The sequence below is a fragment of the Octodon degus genome, unplaced genomic scaffold, assembly GCF_000260255.1.
Source record: "Octodon degus isolate 3935 unplaced genomic scaffold, OctDeg1.0 scaffold00116, whole genome shotgun sequence".
Classification (NCBI taxonomy): Eukaryota; Metazoa; Chordata; class Mammalia; order Rodentia; family Octodontidae; genus Octodon; species Octodon degus.
Genome location: NW_004524692.1, coordinates 4,925,672 through 4,938,476, shown reverse-complemented (window position 1 = coordinate 4,938,476; position 12,805 = coordinate 4,925,672). Strand labels below are relative to the sequence as shown.

The 12,805-nt window shown below is 36.1% G+C and overlaps 1 protein-coding gene across 2 annotated transcripts in view; it reads left to right on the top strand.

Moving 5' to 3' along the window:
- Atf6 (activating transcription factor 6) overlaps positions 1–12,805 on the top strand; it is a 274,808-nt gene that overhangs the window by 192,428 nt on the left and 69,575 nt on the right. For both annotated transcript variants that reach the window (XM_023699786.1, XM_012516641.2), the window contains exon 15: positions 5,341–5,425. In XM_023699786.1, coding sequence (XP_023555554.1) covers positions 5,341–5,425 — 85 coding nt within the window. The remainder of the gene's footprint in view (positions 1–5,340; positions 5,426–12,805) is intronic.

Here is a 12,805-nt window from a genome sequence, read left to right as displayed (position 1 = left end):
TATTAGGAATGTTTACTAATCTTGAGAAATGCCTACAGAACAAGTTACTTATAATCTAAGGTTTTACTGTACTTACTTTTTAATGGTGCAAATCCTTTTAGTAATCACACCTCTACTGGCTTCAGTTTTATACATGGATTTTTGAGTCACAATTTTTCAGTATCTGCTGTATGTTTTGCTTCCATTTCTCACTATATGTAAAAAGCAGCCAGCAGTATCCATGCCATAGGTTGCCTTGAAGTTCTTCTGACTAGAGCAGATAGTCTATTACCCTTAAAATCAGCTTCCCACAGTCTCAAGACAAAGGTAAATGTGGGCAATTTTTTTTCCAGAGTGTAACATTCATGACCTGTAGTCCATTTTCCAGGAGAACTACTGTCCCATCTAAAACCTCATGAGCCTTGCCTTTAGCATCCATCTTTTAAATCAGCATTCTGGTCTTCTGAGCTCCAACCAGAGTGGCCCATCAAGCTCAGCTTATACAAATCTAGGGCTTTCCTAGCCTGCATCTTCAAACCTTTCCAAACTTTCCAGAAACCAATTGAAGAGGCTTCTTTTTAAATTTTTTTTTCTTTTTATTATTACTATTTTTGGTACTGAGGATAGAACTCAGAACCTGTCACTTGCCAGGCAGGCACTAATGCTGCTGAGCTATCTCCCGACCCTTTTTAGATTTAAATTTTATTTATTTGTTTGTTTATTTAAGAGGCTTCTTCTCATAGTGCTGTGTTTTTATGTTCCCAAACATCAGGTACAGTCAGGTACAGTCACTGCAACAATCTCACTTCTCTAGTACTAAATCTTCTGTGTTAGTCAGCTTTCTCATTGCTGGACACAATACCTGACACCTGCAACTTAAGAAAGGAGATATTTATTTGACTTATAGTTTCAGCTCTTGGTTGGCTGGCTCCAAGGTAGAAACTGGAAGGGTACAGCAGAGCCAGGCGCCGAGTTCAGGACAGACGAGAAGCAGAGCACAGCGGGCAAGCACCAGCTCTCCACAGGTGTTCCCCTGTCCACAGTGATGCACCTCTTTGGGCCCCACTTCCTAAGTGCACATTGAGCTGTGAGCATTGGTGGATTAATTCACTGATGAGGGTAGTGTCCCCATAGTCCAGTCACCTTTTCAGCAGCTAAGTTGACAGTTAAGCTTAACAGTCATGTAGTTATATCTGCCTACTAGCTACCAAGAAGGAGAGAATGACCTTTCTACCATTGTCATCTTGGAGAAATTGCAGGTACAACTTTCTCTTATAGCCTGTTGAATAGAATTTGTGGCCTCAGCTGGTTGTATGGAGGCTGTAGGGTATTTTTTATGCTTGATGACTTCATGCCAGACTATTGTAGGTCTCTAAATAGAAGGGGAACGTGTACTAGAGACAAATGGATATTTCTGCCACAATTTACATTGTTTTCCCAGCAGAATAAAAGCTTATAAAACCTAAATTTATATGCTTTAAAAGAAAGCATCCTCTGTAGCACAGGGCTGAGTGCATGCCAGTGTACTGTACTTAGTATATGTTTTGTTGAATGGTAAGAAGTCAGTAAACATTTGTGGACTCATTAACTAAAGCTCCTTCATCTCTACAGTTGTGACTGATAGTATTAATGTTCCTAAAGAATGAGAAGAACACAGAAAAGTTCTTCCGGTTTCACCCAACTCAAGGTTCATTGTGGCTGTGGATGGGGCTTCTGGCCCAGGAGAGTGACAAAGTGACAGAAAGGAAAAGTCACATGGCCTACGGCACCCATTGTTAGTCTCTGCCATTCGTTCCTTTTACAATAAACAATGAGACAATACATGCACGAGCAGCTGGGCATGCTGGTGCACGCCCCACTAATGCCACTCTGGCAGCAGGAAGATCGCCATGAATTTAAGGCCAGCTTAGACTACACAGCGAGCTCAAGGCCAGCCTGCTACAGTGTGAAACTGTCTCAAAAAGCAAGAGCAAAAAATAGAATGGATCCAAATTATCATCAAGTATAGTGAATATTTAATTTTTTTAATTGGCACTTTGATGCAGCTCTGGGAGTCTTTTGTGTCTTTTGTTACACTTTCGTGGCTGATGATGTCTGAGTTGATTCAAAATGTTGATGTTTCACAGTCATTTTGACTTTGGGGAAAAGCAAAAAATTGCATGATTTCAGATCTGGTGCATAAGGTGGACGAGGACACAGTGTCACGTTTTTATGAGCCTGGCTTTTTCTATTGGATGGTCCTCAGTGGCAGTATTCATCATATTTTTTATCTTACCTTGTAAAGACACAGGAAGAATTCTAGAACTGCTTCAGAAAGTGGCAAAAGCTATGGTACAAGTGTTTGAATCATGGAAGATTTTGAGGGAGATTCACAGCAATGTCTTACATGACAGATTTTTAAAATTTAAGCATTTTTTATAAATTTTGATTACCTCTGTCCCTTTGGGGCTCAGCCCTCAGCACAGCATGTGCCTACAGTGCTGCATCTCCAAGGTCCCTGTGATGTCTCCTGCGACAGGCATGTGACCTGTCACATCTCACGCTTGATGCTACTGATGTTTATAATTTTGTACTCAAGTTCTGGTGTCAGAAGTGTACTGTACTGCAGCTGGGCTGGGGAGATAGCTCAGTGATATAAGCGCCTGCCTGGCAAACGCAAGGATCTGGGTTTGATCCCCAGTGCCGCATGCCGTGCCAGCCATGGAACCCTGGGTGCACTGTGTTGGCCACCAAAACCAGCTGGTTGTGCACGCCTATAATCCCAGCACTGGGGAGGCTGAGAGAAGGATTACTACAAGTCCAAGCTGCATAGTGAGACCCTGTGCCAAATAAATAAATGATTAAAAAAAAAAAAAAAAAAAAAGGTTCATTGTGGTGAGGTCCAAGGAACGTTTAGTTTGAGGAAATGAAAGTAAATGTGAAGTAAAACAACTGCCCTGTTCTAGCTGTCTCTGTGTATACTTATTTTTAATATCAAGCATTATTAGAATTTGTAGTGCCCCACATTTGGTCCCCAGCATTTTTGGCCTTTGGGCTTTCTAGTAAGCACTTCAAATTTTACATTGTATCATGTGTGAGGCCTTGGGTGCGATCCCCAGCACCATGCATCCATCCATCCATCCATCCATCCATCCATCCATCCATCCATCCATCCATCCAGGCTATGTCCCAGTTTGCAAACCTTTAGTGCTGAGTGACAAGACAAGTTAACTGTAACAATTTATATATGTACAATATGTGATCCTTATTTTTCATAAATAATAGCATAAGTTTTGACTTTTTGCTGCAAAAATAATACTTTATTTGAAACTTAAAAAGGTAGCAGGAGACATTGTGTTATGCAAATCATATTTAAAAACAGAACTAGTATACAGCATCTAAATCTTAGCAGGAAATTCAGATTTAAGTCTGAGCCTGACCTTAACCCATGACCAATGGAATCTTAAGTGTGCTTATTTTTACAGTGACCTTAATTTGGGGCTTGCAAGTTTTTGGGTTTGTTTTCTGATTCAATTTAGAGACCTTAAAGCCATAGTTTAATTATAGGAACTAAGCAATGTATAGCTTTCATAGCAAGAAGATCAGAAAATTGTACGTTTTTTTTTCTTGGTTATAAAGGTGTTATTTTAGCTCAAAAATGTGTTATGTTTGTGTCTAACAATGCACTTAAAAAACAAAACAAAGCAAACCCAACCTTCTGTGCTGCAGTTTTGGAATTGTAATTCTGGAATTCTCATGGACTCAGTGTCGGCCTCTCACTTTTCTAAAGTGTTCTCATAGAAATGTTGCCTTGAAATACACAGAACACGTGCCTGGAAATGTTTCCTACAGTTGGCTCATGTGTATCATTTGCAAGTTGCTCATGTTCTATGTTGTTTTTCCCCTTAGCTTTGCTGACACTGCATTTCATAGTCACATTGCTTTTGAACTAAATAGCTTTGAGTTATTGTCACTGTCAGTTATATCAAATCCTACTTTTTTTCTAGTACTGAAGATTGAACCTACAGTATTCATACTAAGCTGTATCCCCAGCTCCCCATCCTGTTTAAAATTTTTTTTTCCCCCCCAGAACCAGGGATTGAACTCAGGCCCTTGTGCTTGCCAGGGAAGTGCTTATTCTACTGAGTCACCTCCCTGTCTCCCCCACCCCCATTTAAATTTTGAGACAGTTTCACTAAATTTCCCAGGATGGGCTTAAATTTGTGATCTTCCTGCCTCAGCCTCCCAGAGTGCTGGGATTGCATGCGTGCACTGTCACACCTGGTTCAAATATTTTGAGTTGTTCTATGTAGCAAGATTGTTGAGTTAATGAATAATAAAACAATGAATATAAGAACAAGAAAACAAAACAAAATGGGTTAAACTTAGGTTCCGTTTTATTTCACTTTTTATTTTTTAAATGCAAATACTAACATACATTTTTTTTGGTGACCATTCTTGTGATTTGCTAAGAGGAAGAAGAGCTACTGAAAATATTAGTTAATATCAAAGTCATTTTACAGATACAGATAAACATACATTTTCCAGGATACTCATAAATTCCCTGCCTTTTCTGAGACTAAACTTCACTTGGCTTATTCTTTTAACAATTATGTGACTAGAGACCAGAAATTTGAGGTACTTTGATTTACTTATAGGCCATCAGTAGTTTGGTAGATTATATTTAGAATTGTGTAGTTGTGTTATGCACACATTTATAATTTCTTAAGCTCTTCTACAGAAGTTTTTAAGCCTAAGCCTCTTATACATCTTCCTTAATGTGTACCTGTCACAAATAAATACTGTGGTCACTTCAGAGAAAACAGACAAGCCAGGCAAGACCCTAGGCTTAGACCCTGTTTTAACAGCCTCTCTCTTTTATAAATCAATAATTTGAGATAAGAATTTTGAAGAAGAAAAGGTTTTTCTCCTTTACAAAAAAAGCTTTCAAATGACTACTTAGTGGTGGATATTTAATATTCTTATAATCTTATAAGTATCTTATGATATTCTCTAGTCAAGCCCAACCATTTTACAGGACTGAAAGGAGGATATGTAGTCCTGTCCAGACTATATAGCTATGTAGCTGCAAAACAACCCCTTGTCCTGCCTGCCTGACCAAAACTCTTTATTACATTGCAGTATATATCACAACCCTGGAGTATTCGTGCCTGGCAATGCTGGATAGCCAGTAAATGTGTACATCGTTAACAAATAAATGATCTTAATGATTTGTGCCTGATTATGTGTAAGCCAATTTCAAAATTGGCTTGTTTGTTTGTGTGATTCAAATGAAATGTTGGCCTCTTAGAAACCCTAAATCTAGCCTGTTCTAAGCAAGCCAGTTGCAATAAATAACATATTGTTCTTTGTTAATTTTAGGATCATCTACTGTTACCAGCTACAACCCATAACAAGACCACAAGACCAAAAATGTCAATTGTATTACCAGCAATTAACATAAATGGTAAGTTGATAGTTTGGTTTATGAACTGCATCCTTTGTTTAACCAAGATTTTCTGGATTAAATGAATGACATTTAAAATGTTCAGTTGGCTAAGTGTGTGTTCATGCATTATTTTTGAAGCATTTTACCACTGTTTCTATATAATATTGCAATTTTATTACTCTTTTTAAAAGATTATTGTACTTTTAAAGGGAAATTTATTGTGAGATTGGGAAACCTGGTATTTGGGTGTTCTATAGACTTGCTGTCATGGACTTTTCTAGTTCTACTGTATTGGAAGTAAGTCCCTCCTGTGTTCTGACAATGCCTTTGTAAATTAGGATTTTAGAATTCAAAGTGTATCTTTGAGCCAGATAGCTCAGTGGACTAAAGCACCTGCTTAGGCTGAAAACAGGACCCTGTAGACCCTGAACTAAATACATAAAAAAAAAAAAAGTAGTATCTTATGTTACCCAATATTGATATGATTCTAGATTAACCACAGAAGCCTATTTAAGGGCTGGGGAGATAGCTCAGTGGAATAAGTACTTGCTTGTCAAGCTCAAGGTCCTGAGTTCAATTCCTGGTACCACCAAAAAAAAAAAAAAAAAGCCAATTTATGTATAGCACATAATATTGATGAGACTGATATTAATACTATCACTGTTATATTTTATATTACTACTAGTACTGGATAACAAAATAAATTAATTCTCTGATATGTTGAGGCTATCTGAAGATGTTAAGATATAGGGTACATGCCTAAAGTCTAGTAGGAAAAATAAGACAAGCACAGAAATCACTGTACTCCAAAGAGAAATTCCCATAAATAATATACAATGTACTAAAAAAAAATTACTTAAGAAGAGATTACTTCCAGCTGGGTTTTTCATGAAGCCAAGAAATAACTTTCTCCCAGCTGTGTGTAACAAGTGAGCATATATTACTGACAGATTGCTTTCTCTGACATGGCACATTAGGCTTATTGAAATAAGAGAGGTGACCTTTCTGAGGTCAATTTATCTGGCATCGTAGAAGTACTAGTACTTTTTTGTTTTGTGATAAATACCTCATCATCTATGGGAAAGCCGAAGTGAAAAAGTCCTTTGAACTAACCTGCAGTTGAACCAGTCCACATTTTGATTGATGGTCATAATTAAACTGTTCAATACAAATATGAGTACAAATGAATATAAACTGAAACACTGGATTTTGGGATATATTCTAGGTAAGTTATAATAAAATTCAGTCTTTAGAGAATTCAGTCTTTTTCGTTATATATTTAAGACTACAAAGGACTATAGAATTTCATAGTCCTTCATAGAGCTTAATACAGAGAGCTTAGCAGAAATGCAAACTTGGTTTATGAACTACAACTTATGGATATAAAACATAGACCTTTTTTGTAAAAGCATTAAAACGATGGCATTTGCTTAATTTTACAAAGATGTTCATAACAAATTTAAGAGTAAAAGAACCTTGACATTGGGAAGGGCATCTTTTTTCAGTAAAGGCTAATGTCACTCATGGAATCATCGTATCACTCAAAGGACAGTGTATTCCAAATATATTGCATTATATTCCAAAGAAAGTCATTAAGAGATCTCATTTACTCTCATTCGATAGGCACTTAAGTTTTTCTGCTTGCACTATATAAAGTAAACTTTGGTCAGTTCATGCTCAGAGAGATTATTTTCTAAGCTTCATCAAGGCAGAGTTCACTTGATGTTGTTCCTCTGATATTGGGTTCTTATGCAAGAGAATGCCTGCATTTATTTCATAAGAGTGACTTGGTTACTTATATTAAGCCAAAAACAATAAGACGCTGTTTGATTCTATTTATGTTGGCCATGGAACTAATTTGTGAAGATGAGCTTTCATGGATTTCAAAAATACGATCATTAGAAGATATTTATTTCTTTTTAATCTTTTCCAGATTGTTCATAAATTTTTTAAAATTTACTTTTTAAGATACAGTATGCAATTATAAAAATTAAGGTTAAAATTCAAGAAAGATGGAGCACATACCATGTGTTGAGTGCTATGCTACATCAGTCCCTTTACCCTCTTGCTCTGAAGATACTTTTCAAATTAGAGCTTCATTTATTTTCCTGCCTCAAAGCCTGCAGGGAGGCGGGAGCATCCTTACTACCCACCAAGCTTCCCTTTTCTGTCCCCCTAACATTGGTGTATATATCAGGCTTGCTTCTCTAAGCCTTCTTTGTTGCTGTCATCTCTCCCACTGTCACCAGCAGCTCTCTACTGCTACGTCTGTCATCTGTGCATAACTTTGTCATAACATAGAGGATTCATCCAGTGCTCTAGCAACTTTTGATCCAGTCATCTTTTATTTGGTGCCACCATATTGGTCCATCTCCGTTGTTATAACCTGTAATTTATCATCCTCTATAATGGCACTCCCTTAAAATCTACTCCTTAGACATTCTGCTTCTTGCTAGTCTCTTACTATAATATCACATTTACCTTTTTTTTTTTTTTTTTCCTTTGATAGATCTCCAGCCATTTGGCCCTACCTACTTCTCTATCTCTATTGCATTCTGGGTACTAAATCCCTCCTTACCCAGCCTTGATTCTGTGGTTCTCTCCTGTCAGCACTGTGGCAAACTCCTGACGCTCCTAGGTTCCTTTTTTTGTTTGTTTGTTTTTAAAGCTCTCATTTGCTTGGGGAAAACCCACCATAGTTAAATCCACACATTCTTTTTGTGTCCACTCTCAGCAGCTGAAAATAGCTAGAAAATATTCAATCAGGAAAAGTGGATTCTCTTCAAATTCAATTCTGATGTTTTTTACTAATAAATTTACTTTCTTTCTCTCTGAAACAAAAATTTCTCACCTTCCTTTCTCAAATCTCTAATATCCCTTCACCCTACCCTCTCAGTTCTCAGCTGAAAAACTTAACTGAAAGCTATATTGAGAAAATAGGTGTCATGACAGAAGTGCTACATCATGTTTCCACTGCCACCAGCCCAGCTGTGTCTACACCCTCACATACTGCCTTCCCTCTTTTTGCCCTGAAAGAAAAGTCTCTTCTTTTGGGTTCTAAATTCTGGCTTTGCTACTTGCCAGATATGTACCATTGGGCAAGTAAATTAACCACATCTATAAAATTAACTTTTATAATTATAATTTATAACCTTTATAATTATAAACCATTTATAATTTATAATGTTTCTTTCCTTATCTATAAAAAGAAATACTAGTAATAGCTTCCCATAGGGCTGTTATGAAAATTAAATGAGTAAAAGGGCTTTAAATAGTATCTTTTAAAGATACTATTTAGCTGAAAAAAGATGTAATAGTATCTTTTTTAGATACTATTTAGCTATTTAACATACTGTTTAGCTGCTGTGTTGCCACCATTCTCATTGTCATTAGCATCACTGTCCTCTAAGATTGACTTCTTCCTTTTGAGCCCCTGCTATGACTCACTAATACATTCTTTTTTATAAAAATAATTTTATTGAGAAACAAATAGCAATGTGAAAGTTTCAAAACCAATTAGTAGGACAGTTTCAGTAATTAATATATTGCATATTGTTGTCTTCTTAGTGGTTATTCATAGTACAAGATGCAGACATGGAATCCTGTCCACAAACACTATTAGTACAAATCTTTCTATTCACTGAATTAAGAGAAAGTAGCTGTATATCTATCCTAACTATTTTGAATATACAGATACAAAATGGTCCTTCATTTGTATCCCTTTTTTATTTAGTTTTGTCGGAGGATATTCCATTACTAATACATTCTTGAAGTTTCAAAGACTTCTCTTGCATTTTTTATTCCTCTTCTTTGCCACATTATAAGTTTCTTCTCTTCCATATTATTCTTATCAGCATATGAAATGTCTTACTATTCCCTTTGGTAAGTGGAAACTCCTTGGTTCTAACATCCTATTTCTCTGCTACCCTTCACAGCAAAACTCTTGAAAGAATTACATGTATTCACCCACTCCACTTCTTTGTTTTTCATTCCTGCCTATGTTTCCTCTTACCAACACTCTATTGAAATGTTCTTGCAGGAGTCATCAGTGATGAGGATCTTGCCAAACTAAGATCATATCTGGGTTCCCATCTTACTTGACTTCTCAATAGTGTTCTGTACCTGACTGGTGCATCTTTGTTCTCCACTAATTGTTTTCCACAACTTTATTTTATTTTATTTTTTCCCAAACTTTAAAGTTATAGAAAAATCAAAAGATGAGCACAGTATCACCAATTGTTAACATTTTTCTACAGCTTTTTTAAAAAATTTTATTTGTGTGTGTGTGTGTGTGTGTGTGTGTGTGTGTGTGTGGCCAGCTCAGCCCACCAGGGGGTCGGGCTGGCTGGCATGTGGTGCTGAGGGATTGAACCGCGGTCCCTGTGCTTTGCTAAGCTTGTTCTAAGTAGGTGCTTTAGACCACTGAGCCATCTCACCAGCCCCTCTACAGCTTTGTTTTAATCTCCATCCACATTCACATTTTTAGAAGTGTTTAGAAATCTTTATTCTAATATTTCATAGCAATGTAAAAATAAATGTACATTTTATTTATATGAATACAAGTTTTTACTAGCTTATTAAATATTCCAGATTTACATACTGGGTTCATAAAAGAATTATAAACTTAAAATAGTATCTCTATATAGTATAGATTTTCTTGAATTGCAAGAAATGAATTTAATACTTTGTTGTAGACATGTAAAGTATTTGGAAATGATACACTGAAAAGATATTTTAGAGACTGGGCATGATGGTGCACACCTGTAATCCCAGCTCTTGGGAGGCTGTAAACAGGCAGATCACTGTAAGTCTGATTTGGTAGTAAGACCCTGAACACCCTGTAGACCCTTCTCTAAAATACAAATACAAATAATAATAAAAAAATAATAATAATAATAATAATTCCTCCCTCCTGGGCTCTGAGATTAATTTAAGGCTCCTTCTCTGTTCTGGTCCCATCATTTTCTACTTTTAGACAATGAATGAATCAACTAGTGGCTGGGATGCAGCTCAGTGCTTAGTGTAGAGTACTTGCCTGGATTTGATTCAGGCATTCCCTTTTTTTTTTTTTTTTTTTTTGTGGAACAGGGGATTGAATTCAGGCCCTTGCGCTTGCCAGGAAAGTGCTTATTCCACTGAGCCATCTCCCCAGCCCCTAGACATTCACTTTTTAAAAACCACTTGAAACTGAGTTGCAGACATCCTGACACTTTACCCCTAAATATAAAAGAATATATTTCCTACAAAAGGACATTCTTTTATATAGCCACAATAAAATGATTGCAATATGAAGTATGAAACAAGCTTTACACTGATCTACTACAGTTTGATATATAATCCATATTTACCCCAAAATATTCTTTATAGTTCTTTTTATTATTATTCAGGATCCAAAGATTATACAGTACAGTCACTTGTCATATACCTTCTTGGTTTCCTTTACTCTGAAACAATTCCCCTGCCTTCTTGTCTTTTATCACATTTGCATTTTTAAAAATTAGACTTTTTAATAATAAAAGTTACCATTTTTACATGCATAATTTAATGAGGATTTTTTTTTTTCAGTACCAGGGATTGAACTCAGGACCTTGTGCTTGCCAGGCAAGCACTTATTCTACTGAGGTGTCTCCTCAGCCCAATTTAATGAGTATTGCCAAATGTAAACCATGGTGAAGTCACCACTTCAATCATGATATGAACATTTCTGCTTCCGAAAGTCCTTTCATACTTCTTTCCAGTTGGTCCTCCCTGTATGTTTTTGATATTTCATCCTTCTTGAGATACTTTATATTATAGGTTTTCTTGATACCATGGCTTGTTTTGTTTTCCTCCCATTTCTTCTCAGTTAGCTTCACCAGCTTCTCCTCTGAGAAGACAGGAATCTCATTTCTTATGTCTGCCACTTAGCGTATGCTCAGTACCTGCTGCATTGCAGGAAGAGGCACTATGATCCATGCCACTTACGAAATGCTCAGCTGCTGGCTAAGTGTGCCTTCACTTTATAACTGGAGACATTAAGCCTCAGGAAAATTTTCTGTGGCATTTATATGATCCACTCCATAGCAGAGCCAGAGGTTAAATACATTCTATAAAACATCTTCTGTAGTTATTGTATTGTTATTAAAGACTGATGTGCAAGTACCAAAATATTTGGGACTGCAAAATTTAAGATAGATTTTTATATCATTTTATCACTTTGGTATAATGTTAAGCATAGTCATTGAGAGCAGTACAATACAATATAATGTTTGGAATTTGATAGAAATGTGTTTGTTGAAAGACTAAAATAAATATTATTTGATCATTACTTGGTTGACTTTTGAAACAATTTTGTTTGATTCTTTATGATAGTAACTATTGGCTAATACCATTTATTGTGAACTTTTCAAAAGGAAAATAATTAAAATGTATAGTAAGCTGCCTATATGTACTGGTATATAGTGTTTACAGAGAAAATGAACTAAACTTAGTCAACCACCACTTTAGCAATTGTTCTACAAAGGAAAACATTGAAAAAGTTGACCTATGGGAAACTGTAATCCTATGTACTCTTCAAGAACTAGAGATACATCTTTTTTGACAAATGATTTTGACAGGCTATATTGTAATTAACTAATTTGTCATATAAAGAATATATGTTATCTAGGCACCAAAATTTTGAAACCTGTTTTATGAAAGAACAGAGGCAGTGTGAGGATATCCTTTACAGCAGATTTTTCTCTTTCTGAGCAATATAAGGGTTTGACAGTGTTGAATAAATATATTTATGGTCATTTCTGAGTTCAGAAGCTACTTTTAACTTGGAAATAAAATGAGTTTGTGGGCGATCCTTCTCTGTGATTTGTCAGAGCCTTTAGAATTTTGGAGAAGGTGAAAAAGGACAAGATGAAGACAGAAGGTCAGATTTTATTGAGCACCTGGTTCCTGTAAGTTCATTGGATGGCAATGTTTAGGAAGAGGAATTTGAATTTCTCGTTTCAACAAAGTAAATTGTATTTCCAGGTCAACATTTGTTCCTGAACTGTACTGTTTGATGATTATACTTTTTGGTTTTGAGCTGCAGAAAAAGAGTTTAAGAAGTAGCAAAAGAGAATAATAGGGTATGGGAATGAAGTTACTGACACTTAGAGATGACCAGCCGCCCTGTTGTGTGGTCTCTGTGCCAGTTTAATTTTTGTGTTCTTGATTTTGCATCTGTTATCTAAGCTCCTTTGTCTTGGAGTTAGAAAATGTTACTTTAGTCACATTGTGAGAAGGTAAGTCATCTAAAAGTTTCTTTTTAATTTTTGTTATTTTTTTCCATAATCTTATTGAGAAACAAATAGCAATGAGACAGTTTCAAACCAAATTGGTAGGACAGTTTCAATAATTAACACATTGCATACGTTCTTCCTAGTG